Below are 12590 nucleotides of genomic sequence, written 5' to 3'. Positions count from 1 at the left end.
TAAAAAGGGCAAGAAAACACTGTAAATTTAGCAAAAATGTAAAACGTAGCTAGCCATAAAATGGAAGAGGTTCTTAGGTGAGGTCCTGGTTCTTCTGGAGCATTTCAGTTGAGTTCATGTCTGATTTCACTCCATCACACTTAGCTCATTGTTAAAAATTGTAACCATGCACTTAAAGCCTTTATTGTGGCAATTTATAAGAAACCAAAAAGAAATATATATATAAAATATATTCAAATGTTAAATATAATAAAACGTGATAAATGTTCTTTAGGAAATAAAAATCAGAACACTGGGATAATAATTTTGTAGTAGCAAGCAAACTAAGTGATTAGAAACCTTGTCTTCCTTTGCAAGAGAAGCTCATTTAAATTCTTTAATATTACTTAATCCCAATTAAACTCCTTATCTCAAACACCAACAGCACAGCCCTATGTGACTTATATTGGCTTGTTTGGTATAACACTAGATTAAAATTTAGGAAGCAGGCAACATTTGCTGAGTGAATTCTTGGCTTTTGACTCACCTCAAGAACAGAGTTAAGAAAAATAAACCTAAAACCAAAAAATGTAACAAAGAGAAGTCTAGATTGTTAGGTTACTTCCTGTCTTCTATACATTGCTTTTTCCGTTGTTCAGCTTGTGTTTTGGAAAGACAGGCTTTGAAGGACAGACACCTGTTCCACTGTACAATGCATATGGGCTTTACAATGGAGACCAAATGTAATATGTACGGTTTTAAAATGTGTCAATAAACAAAGGAAGGTAACAACTGTAAAAAAACAAACATTTTCCACTATGCTGGAAATTTCTTCACAATGGCAACATTTGGAAATGTGTTCTTGATACCGGAAAAGTTACTGCAAGTGCTGCAACATGAATAAAACTTGATTGTTCCATGTATAACCACTGCAGAAACCAGCAGCCTTTGTTTCCATTTTAGGATTTCCTTCAGTTTTCCCAGGCCGGTTTCCAATTCAAAGATTCATGTTTTGAAAGAGGCGATTATTCACTGGCTAGAAAAGAAAAGAGGAAGGAAGCACAGGGATGACCGATTCACTGCGAAACTGAAATACAGCGTCTTTTGACACTGATCCCAAAGTACCTCAGCATTAAAATCAGCATACAGTTCGTTCTATTAGCTGTCCACCAGCACTCAACTGCCAGTCAAAACTGAAGCCACATATTGAAACTTTAACAGTGACTCATGTCTCCCTCCTTGTTTTCTGGGTCAACTGTATCGCTACATGCAACAGAGTAAATACAAAATGGAATTTCCAATATAACAACATTCTGTGAGAGAACTTTCAATGTTATTTTACCAATAACATAAGCTTTAGATTTTATGTAGAGCTGAAGGAATTTGAATTTGGTCAATACACTTCTGATTGACAAACCTTTTTTTATGAATTCCAGAATCCAGAAATCAATGATGTGATTAAAACAGTTAAAATTGCAAACTACCTTTTGGGGTCTCCTCTAGTCATGATAACCTTGTTTTAATAGGCTGATAATACTACATTACAGATGGTCCTCTTTCATACCAGCTTTGACCGGTCATGCCCATATGTCAGCGTGTCAGTTCTGTAGAACTTCCCTAACTCCACCATTAAAGGAGGGTGGGTCTCATTTGTCTGGCAGCATCTTGTAACACCTGCTGCTCAAGCTGTCTGTGGGAGCAGCTCCATCAACAATATGAAGGAGAGATATATCATGAAAAGTAATTAAACTGCAGACTACAGAGTCCTAAGGGGTTCGGACAAGGTCAAAAAGTGTAGCACTTCAGGCTTATTAGTAATACAAGAAAGTGAGGAAACCTTGCAACCTAAGGGAATTAATTAAGACAGAGAAAATCCTACTTCTTTACACAAAGAGTTGTAGATCCATGGAACTGGGGTCCTTTTGAGGGCCGGAAAAAATGATTACTTAGCTACTAAACAGCCCAAAAGGCAATACCGCACAAAACCAAATGCTCTCCTCTCATCTTTCACTTATCTTGTGATCTTATTTTCCTAGGACACAGCAGCCATATCACCCTGCAACTCACAACTGGCAACCCACTGAAGCTAAGCAGGTGTGAGCCTGGTCAGTACCTGGATGGGAGACCTCCTGGGAAAAACTAAGGTTGCTGCTGGAAGATGTGGGTCCTAATGCCCCAGTATAGTGACGGGGACTCTATATTGTAAACAGGCGCCGTCCTTTGGATGAGACGTAAAAGCGAGGTCCTGACTCTCTCATTAAAAATCCCAGGGCGTTTCTTGAAAAGAGTAGGGGTGTAACCCCGGCGTCCTGGCCAAATTTCCCACTGGGTAAGGGCCACTGGCCCTTACCAATCTAGGCCTCCTAATAATCCCCCTCTATGAATTGGCTTCAATACTCTGCTCTCCTCCCCACTGAGAGCTGGTGTGTGGTGAGCATTCTGGCGCACTATGGCTGCCGTCGCATCATCCAAGTGGGGCTGCACATTGGTGGTGGTGGAGGGGAGTCCCCATTACCTGTAAAGTGGAGTGGAGTGTCCAGAAAAGCACTATATAAGTGTAAGCAATTATTATTAGTAGTACTTTTCATGTTCTCTTTGCAGTGGTTTGAATAAATATCTGTACAAATATCTCAAGCAGTGCTAGCTTTCAGAATGTCAGAATTTTGCAGTCTTTTGAATGAATAGTGATGTTAACATGTCATTAAAATCGCTAATAGCCAATTGGTTAGGTCCTCGGTTGATCACCCGGAGAACAGCACCATGTATAGCCCAGTGTTCCTGGTCACTATCCTGGCGAACTGGTTTGGAAATTCCAGTCCAAAAGAGCACCCCCCACCTTTCCACCAACTCCATTTGCAGAAGCAATCGTGATTACCCTGGCGGTCTCCTATTCCATTACTGACTAAACCCAGCCTTACTGGGATGTCTGACATCTGATAAGATCAGGCTACATCGTAACACTATCATTTTTCAATGTTACTCGCAATATAAATCTAAAATTCAGTTTCATGTTCACCACTTGTGATCATCTATAGGCCAGGTGCTCAGGACACAACACAAGCAGGCAGCCTGTGCATTAGCCTTGCTCTAAACAATGAATGACTTGTGCAGAAACTGATAAAAAGGCATCTGACTCCAGTTTTTCTACATTAAATAACTGTCCTTGAGACTTGAAGGAGAAGAAAAAGTAGAGTTTAGACTGGAAGCATAACTCTCAAAAGATTTTCATGCCACAGTTAGAGAGTTTGAAAACAATGTGTACGACTTACAGGCACCTTTTAGATGAAAAGAGGGGATTTGACAGGAATTAGCAAAAGGCAGCTTTTATGCAGCAAGGCAAAGTAATAGGGAACAGCTAAGACACAGATGATGCCCTCCTCTGCTTTTCCAAAGGAGCTTCTCAAGACCAGCTGGCTGCAGTCCCATCGCGTTTCGACTTTCAGTGTGGCACAAGGCCATCGGGTTCTCATTGTCAAACAAAGAGGCCAAGACAGAGAGCAACACTGAAGCGTGCATGGCAGAACGCAGGGGAGGCAGCCGGTAGAAATTCCCCAGGGTCCTAGCACCTGCTCACAAATTCACTCACACACACAAAGGAGATCCAGCATCTTGGCTGAAAGGGCTGTGTGTGTGCATTTTGCCTTTACTAGCTGGCCATTCTCAGAGGCTACAAGAGACGGTTACAAGAGGGTGTCAGTTATCATTCTGATCATAAAAGAAAAAGATCCTCTTTTTGTACAGCAATTGTACAAAAGCATTCCTGTGTTTTTGCAGTGCTGAGAAGGACTCGTTTTTTAGATTTTATAGATTGTTTCGTGGCTCTCTCTATTCCCATGCGTGAACCACTGTGTGAGGGGCTGACTTATGAATGCAACTAACATTAATATTCAGAAAACGTACATTAAGAAATAAAAGTAAAATCGGGCCCATACTGGATCACAAAATGTCTGCCAATTAAACACAAAAATAACTATGTGCTGGTGACTAACAATATCACTTTTAGAGTCAACCTGGACTGCACAGTTTTTCCTGACCACCACTACTTTCCTGTTTGCGCAAGAGTGCTTTAGAGCCGAAAGGTATATTAAAAACATATTATAATATTCTCATAGACCAAATCTCCAGCAAACAGAAATAAAAAAAACTGAGAGCAAAACAGATCATACAAGAAAGAAGATATTTCAGGCCCGTCTTAGAAACGTAACATTTACAGTGTCTTCTGTTTCACCTTATTTATCTGAAATAAGATTGTGTTACACACCTACCTTGATAAAAAAGATACTGTCAGAGAGATTTCTATCAATCAACCAGAAAAATACTTTTTTTTAATTGAAGGAAATACATTTCTTATTTACAGGCATCCAAAGCTAAGAAATTTTAGGCCTTTTATACTGTATACTCAGATTCAGTTTTCCAGTCAGCTATGCAGAACATTTCATACCTGTCAATTACTTATATACTGTACAACAACTATGCCATTTGCTTTGAAGTATTTTATAAATTAAATTATATTTCTACAATACTCTACATTCATTAAAGGGACTATGATGCAGCTGTTGATATGGTGGTGCAGTGTGCCTGTTATTCAAAAGTAAAAGCTTGCAAACATCCATACACAAGCAATATAAAACAATTCTTCACATTACAGGCATGGGAGCTAGACCATTTCAAAGCCTACTTAAAAAATGCTCAATCTATCAACATTTAAACTGCAAGAGGACATCTGCATAAAAACAAGCAGAAAAAGATGCTTACCGTGGTAAAGTCCTTCCATTAAAACACAAATTGCTTTCAGATTTAGTCCTTATAGTTGGAGCAATGTGTAATCCTTACGGTGTTGTCTCCGGAAAAGATTTGTGAATCTCAGCAACGTGAAAGCAATTGCATTTTGCACCCTTAATCACAGCTAAACAACAATATCCCACTTAGCACTGTGCCGTTTTGCTTGCTCTGCTGCAAACCTGTTCATAATGTAAGTGGACAAGCTCAAAATGAGGGAGAGAGGGAGAGGAAATGAGAGGGGGGGGGTCTTTGTCTCTCATTCAAACCCAGAGGGAGGAAGAGAGAGGATGACGGAGAGGGAGGGAAAGAGAGGGAGACGCACACATAAACAAAAGGCATACATCACTGGAAGTCCATTAGCTTCCGATGACAAGACAGCCCATTCCAACCAGATGAATAAAAAAAAAACGTTCTTATCTTAAACAGTAAATTCAGCACTAGACACAGAGCATCACCACTTCACAACTGGCAGCCTCAACTAAAAGCGATTTCCCCGTTCTGAAATCTGTGGGAAATGAACTAAACCACATCATTGCATAGTCTTTTAGGTAGCTTCACAAGTCACAGCATTCCTCGCACCAATATTATCTCCAGATTTACTTCTAAAGCGATTAGACAGTTTTGGTTTTGTTGCTTCAGGCAACAGAATTACAGGGACCAAGAGCACAAGAAATGCTTCAGGCCACACATTTCAAAAGAGAATTTCGTCTTGATATTTTAAAATACAAATTAACTATGACTATCGAAAGGGGGAGAATTGGTTCCTTCTGTTCCTAACTATAAGTGTTACAGCTTTGTATTTTATAAGTAGTCCTAATGTATGATGTGGTTTTGTAAGACTGCACACATGTAAATATACACTCCAGGTTCTAAGGCATAAAAACCATACAGCCATCAATCATTGGAGATATGCATGCCAAAAGACAACGTACCATGCAAAATTGATTCAAAAGGGTTAGGGGATGTGTTGCTACACACGTAATTTAAAACTCTCCCTGGGAGAAGAAAGCACAGCCTTCCTCTTCACAACAATAACTTGAAGCCGAAATGGAGGGAAGCTTTGTCTACTCAAACAGAGAAAAACTGTTGTAAAACAGGTCTGAACATTACGTTTTCTACAGGTCACGTTTCAGAAAAAGAAAACGTTTGTATTTGTATCTTGAGAATCCTTCGTTTCATAAAAATACATTCAAAAGCTTTGAACCCTGAACTCAGTGTTGACTGGTTCAAAGAAATCAAACCAGAAGGTGGTTGGAATTAGAATATACGGTATCAGCCAACAGGAAATAAAATACAGTTCTTCACAGCTCCCACTGCATCACATTATGAGACTTGGCTTTCCTCCTGAGTCACTCTATAAAAAAGAGCAAAGGCAAAAGTTCAAGGAAAGTTGCCTTTACTGACCCAGCTAAGATTCTCACAGAACAGTAAAATACATGAAAATGAAAGTAATATCTTTGGGAGTGGTTAAGAGGTGTGACAGATAAGCGGGTTAATGTGTATAACTATTTTTATACCTAAATAAATAAAAAACAATTACTTGGCAATCCTTTAATGCGACCCTTTGTTATAGTGGACAGAGCTTCTCCGCTACGATCACTGCTTTGCGTTTCTGCAAGGCTCATCTTTCTTTGAATTTAACAGCACTTTTTGAGCTTGTTCACCAGTCTGACCTGTACACCGGGTACCTTCAAACTCCAGTCTCCACTGTACGAACCAATAATGAATTTCAAGAGAAATTATACAGCATAGAGAGTGAAATAGTTCCAGTGAAAGCTGAACTGAAAATAATCTAACTCCTTTTTTCATGCTTAAAAGCAAACACAGCCACATACTAGGAAACAGACACGTGTCCATGCATGAAACTAAATATTTTGAACAATATTTATTGTTTAGAGATTTAGACTTTGCAGTAAATCACATCATAATTAAAACATCATTTTAAAGAAAATGCTTCCATTTCCAGTGCTTTTTCCAACAGTGTATTGTATATATTTTAAATTGTGTTAATCTGTACCACAACTCTGATTACTACAGATTGTGCTTTAAAATATTGCTCCCAATCCAACAGAACATTCAGCTGAGAAGATTTTCTAGTAATATTTGATTTTTTATTAAAGCTTTCTCAGAATGATAAAAAAGTTTTAATTTCAGATTCAGTGGCTTAATGGCAATAGCACATGATTAATCCTTAATGTTTAGTACCAATTAAGAAAGAAAAGCTAAAAATCCCTGAATCAGGCAACTAAGGTCTGAAATGTGATGTACAGAACTTCTCCCTGCAATTAAAATCCTTCCCTTGACTCCAGCTCAAAAAAGGATTAGAAAGAAAAGTCACTGAGCCCAATCTGTAATATGCCTACGATTACGGTTTCTAATGGGGGATCTGTGCCATTAGAAGTGGAGGGTGGAGGTGAATCTTTCAAATCTCTTTCTCTGTTAGATTACTATCTGTTTGACTGCTTTCTTAACTTTGCATTTGATCAGAGCCAAAAAGGATGTTGGTGAGCTACCAAGAAACAATTATTATAGTTGTACTAAATCAGACACAAAATACAGGCTACACTGGGGCCAGGGTGGAGATAAATGTCTGTCTTCCTGAAGCTACACAAAAATAATTCACTCTAAAAAAGAAAGAGGTCGTTGTGAAAACTGTAAATACAAAACCCACTTAAATTTAAAAATAATTTTCAACACCTCACTAGGATCATCTGTCAACAACACAGCAACTACAAGATCTACTGGGACTTCACCATATAGATATGCATATATATCTAGATATTTATTGTGCATATTTAAATAGTTTCACAAGCACTCAATTAAACAGATCACAGCTAGATAAGACTGAATTGTTTTGATTGCGGTAACTGAGCACCTCCTTACGAGAGCAGGGTGCTTATTACATACTGATTTTCCACTGCTGACTATCAAAAACCTCCATTAACATTATCATTTAAAAGCCATGAATTACAAATTTTAAAAAGTACTGCTACAGGTGGCTAATTTGTTTGATGAACCGTAGACAGACATTTTATTACTTAGTTTCCTAGAAACTGGAATGAAAACAGTATTACAATTCTCAGTAGGGCACCCTAAAAAACATTCTATTAATACAATTGTGTTATAAAGCAGATATTTCAAATTTGCTTACCGGAAATAATGGTACATTTAGATAGATAGATACTTTATTGATCCCGTGAGGGAAATTGCAGAATTTAGTGCCTCAGAGTATTATTAAAGCAAGGTACCATTACTAACGTTCAATTTTGCTTTAAATTAAGAACTTATCAAAAAGAAATCCACAAATCTTTTCAATTTCCAGGGCGGAATGTCTGCTAAAACTCTTCCTGTTGAAACACTATACTGTACATTAATGTACATCAAAGGAGTGCATGTGTTCTTCTTTTAGAAGGTTCTATAAGCAGTCCCACACTTCTCTGGTTACCAGGTTTGGGGGAAGAAATATGCTGAATTAAAGTACAGAAGTCTCCCCCAACAAAGGGCTTCGGTCACCTTTGCCATACAGTGGACTTCAACAGGGCATCTGTGTGGCTTCCACATTTGTGCTCTTCCACCCTTCAGACTGAATGCCAGCGCTTCAGTCAACTGCAGGGAGAGTACAGGCAGAGAAAGGAGTGACTTCAGACAGGCTGAGAACCCATTTTCTAGTTCTTTTGTCTGAAAGCTCTATGCGCCTTAAGACAAAATCCAGCACCTACTGATTAATTCTGCAGATACTTCATAGATTGCAGAAGCCTAGTTCCTCCATTAAGTCGCTGTAGGGGTTGGAACCAAAAGCAAATTGCATTGTTTTATTCTCCCAGCTTCCCAGGAACAGTATTTTATAATTAACTTCATTTCTCTTGGACCCTTGTGCATTGTGCAATTTTATAGTTTTCCTAAGTGCATCATTCTTATTATTAACTCACCAGAACTCAGAGGTTCAATTATTTTAAAAAAAAGGCAATCTTTTGCCAGAAAATACAGATGCAATGTTTCACAACAGAGTGTACTTTTATCACTTTATAAATGCCAGAGCTGTGCTTGGTAATCACCATTAGGATCTGAAGGGCTCGTTTTGTTTGAATGCGGTGATACACTAATATGATTAGATTCACACAGGCTCCCTGAAAAAAACCCAAAAACAAATCATAGTCATATCCATTAAAGTCAGCACCATACTTCTAATCTGCTTGTTTTACTATGGGGTTTTTTTTTTTCCAATTTAGATAAAAATTATTTTAAAAATCCACTTCAAGGGATTTAATTAATGGGCTTTTTTTTTATTCAAAGCACATGAAAACAAGCTTTAATCTGGCAATCATACACATGTCTCTTCCCCCCCTGCGGCCATAAGAACCAGAGGCTGGCAGGCAGCACAGTCCAGAGGAAGTGTCCCCCACACGCGCCTCCTTTCTGCCAGGAGCAGTTGGACATGAAGATCCACCATTGCTGAGCACGACACCAGGAATTAATCATCTCTGTGGGCTCTTAATTACTCTCAACAGCACAGTACCACATGAAGTGGCAACAGGCAGGGCTGTCTGTAGTGGCTAGCTTGGGCCACATGCGCTTACTTAACAGATATAAAGCTATAAACTTTCTCGCTGCTGTTCGCAAGACTTAAGGCAATCCAGTGCCCATCCTTCTCTCAGTTGAAAGGAACAGAACGAATCTAATCTGGAGAACTATCACAGCCACTCACTAAACTGCTAACCGTTTAGAAATTTATGAGGGGGGAAAAGGGGGGGGGCCGACTGTGTTTTTAAATCAAATATTGACTTTTGCGAAAATACGACATGGCATGTAAGACCGCAAATTACAGTGCTCAACGCACCATAAAGTAAAATATATGGATGAAAATCACTAGGTGGACATCTTGTGTAAGGAGTGAAGTCACCTTTAAGTAAGCTACTCGGGTTCATGTTCTAAAAAGTTTACAAATCTCTTTCAGTTTAATTTGTTATGGATTTTGAAGCTACCGCTTTCCTAACTGGTATTAAATGGGTTTCGGAGGCCATCTGCAAAGAATGCCTTTTGGTACACAGCAGGCTATAGTCCCAGATTCCTTGGATACATCTACAATCTGTACAAGGGAGGGCAAAGTGCTCGTTGTATTAACATGGTAAAAAGCTTCTGCGAAGAGCTGCAGGGAAGATGCCATTCCAGCTAACCAAAAGCTTTTACCATCACATTCGCCTATTGAAGCATTACATATGCTAATGGATATGATACCCGAGCCCTTTTAAAGCCATGTTATCATCTAGCAACTTTTTTTTTAAATTTAAATTTAGCCCTTCAGATCCTAATGGTGATTACCAAGCACAGCTCTGGCATTTATAAAGTGATAAAAGTACACTCTGTTGTGAAACATTGCATCTGTATTTTCTGGCAAAAGATTGCCTTTTTTTTTTTTTAATAATTGAACCTCTGAGTTCTGGTGAGTTAATAATAAGAATTGCAAACTCTTGTACCACCAGCAATTTATAATCGCTCATTGTCAGTCAACTCCGATAACCTCTCTCGCCCTCAGACCACGAACGAATCTGAAAGAAGCACTATCAAGCCGTTCCGTTACATTCATGCTGCAAGCAGGGCCCACGACAAAAGGCGGACTGGCGATGCCAAGACCACAGGTGCCCAGCAAGGCAAGGGAACAGTGACAATAAGCAAACCAGGGATACCCCGACCAGCTCAAAGGCACCTTGACCTCAAAGGTCAGTTGTGTTGGTGTGTATGGGGGGGTTCCTGGCAACATACAGTAAATAACTGGATGACTTGAAAGAGAAGTGTCTGAACTATAGGGCTCTACAGGATGTGCAGCTTAATAAAAAATCCAGCACTTCACTCACACGCATCAACAATGATCCCAACAATCTGGTTAAAAGGTTCTTTTTGTAATTCAATTTCCTTTTAGTTCTGCCTTTAGGTTTTAAATCGTTCTCCCTTATCTGGCCTGAATCTTCTGAAAGGTGCATGAAACCCTTACTGCAGCTTCTATCAACAGACTTTGAACTGTGCTGTTTTTTTTTTGTGTGTAAAAGATCACAATTTGAAAACAAGCAATTAAAAAACTAGGCCTGTATTGCTGATGCCCTTCTGTCAAAAAATGTGCAAAGACAAAACAGCACAATACACAGCCATCTGAAAGCCTATTAGCAAGACCGTTTCAATCAAAAGGAAGTTCCATTATTTCAAGCCTCTGCATCTGTCCATGTGGATTAGGATCACAGGCCACATGTCGTACTTAAAGAGTTTTTAAATCAAACACACATTTGTCTAAGATAAAACAAAGGAAAATGATCTGGTCTTTGTTGAAGAAATCCCCTCATTTTCAAGCATAATCATTAGATAGTCATTAAGCAAATTATTCTGACATCTTGCCAACTATGGGGAACGCATTTAACCATTTCAGCCATTTAACATTCTGGCTGAAGTCTAACATTCATACAGAAGACATACAGTTTAACATTAAGTTTCTGTTTAAGAATTTAATAAATACTGTATACCGATTGTTACAGCTTCTGAAAAATATGCAAATAAGTCTCTAATTGTATCATATTACGGTTAACCCTTGGTTTGATGAACTAATAGAGGTGAAGTGGTGCCCATTATTGCTGAATGTCTATTAAATCACAAATTGTTTTTGCAGCCCACAGACACTATGTGAGAACAAAATATATGTATATACATATGCTTTCAGGATCTATTTTTTAACAATTGCAATCAACACGGCTGATAAAATTGTTCCTGTGCCTTTTTTAGCATAAATCTACGAGCTCTGTTGCATGTCATACTGTATATCCAGTATACTGCATAAAATTCACTAAAGCATAAAAAAAGACCCATTAGGCAATTGACCAGTCCCAGTAAGGCACCACTGCCATTCCTGAATTTAAATAGCACCAATATTTACCTTGTTTTATTATTTTTGCACTTCTCCATTATTGCAGGGAAAGTCTGGTATTTCTGATTTTACAACATTCCCCTTTAGAAGATTATGTCTGTTAAATCCAAAGTCCATTAAACGGAGGGTTTACTGTACTGGAGGAGCTGATGACTAATCACTCCATGCTTTCCAATTTAAAATTCTACATGTGTAACTACTGCACCAGTGTCTTGGTATCTCTGAATTACAGGGTATCCAAGTATACTATCAAATGAGATTTACAGCAACATTCTGAAGGTGCATGAAATATATAAAAACAAGGTGCCTTCTGCAAGCTGAATAAACCTAATAAAGACCGTGAAAAATACAGTGTACAACCTTCAGCGCCTTCAGTCTGTACCATTTACAAGCTTGACGAATTCACAAGCTTTACTTCAAATTCAGATCATGATACATAGCCAAACCTAGGATAAAAAGCATTTTACAGACTAGGGGACACAAGTGCTGGGGTTGGAAAGCACATGAAAACATTTCATTTTTACCAAAAGTCAAAAGATAAATGAAGGAAGAAAGAAATGTACTGTATTTAAAGCAGATAGAAATGTAACTAGAATAAAAACATTTCAGGATGTAAAAAATGGTTAGCAAAATGCACACTATAACCTGAAAGGCTGACAGCTGTTTCATTTTCTAAAGAAAAGTTTGAATTAACAGCAAATTCCAACAGCGAGAAAGCTACACACAAAAGTGTCTGACTACCTGCCAGCTCTCTGGGTTTGACATGGTTTGAACTTGGCAAAGAAGCAGTACACCCTTCTTCTAAGCTGCAATTAACAGTAACGAGAGGAGAAAGGTACCCCCACGAAGACGATTGCATTTCTGTTAAATAATACTCACGCCTTAGGAGTATGACTGGCTTCATGCAAGGTATTATCGACCC

General features: G+C 38.6%; 1 protein-coding gene across 15 annotated transcripts in view; it reads right to left on the bottom strand.

Moving 5' to 3' along the window:
- The window catches only part of LOC148651479 (focal adhesion kinase 1), a 156620-nt gene that overhangs the window by 120281 nt on the left and 23749 nt on the right, over window positions 1–12590 (bottom strand). The window contains exon 1 of one of the 15 annotated variants that reach the window (XM_088601815.1): window positions 4735–4912. The exons of the other annotated variants lie outside the window; for them this stretch is intronic. Within the exon in view, the coding sequence (XP_088457941.1) occupies window positions 4735–4753 (19 nt within the window). The 5' untranslated portion in view covers window positions 4754–4912. Of the gene's footprint in view, window positions 1–4734; window positions 4913–12590 lie in introns of those variants that run through there. 15 annotated transcript variants of the gene reach the window in all.

The sequence above is a fragment of the Lepisosteus platostomus genome, chromosome 12 (genome assembly GCF_059453375.1).
Source record: "Lepisosteus platostomus isolate fLepPlt1 chromosome 12, fLepPlt1.hap1, whole genome shotgun sequence".
NCBI classification, from domain to species: domain Eukaryota; kingdom Metazoa; phylum Chordata; class Actinopteri; order Semionotiformes; family Lepisosteidae; genus Lepisosteus; species Lepisosteus platostomus.
Note: the sequence above shows the minus strand (reverse complement) of the source record. Positions and strands in the feature narration are given on the sequence as shown.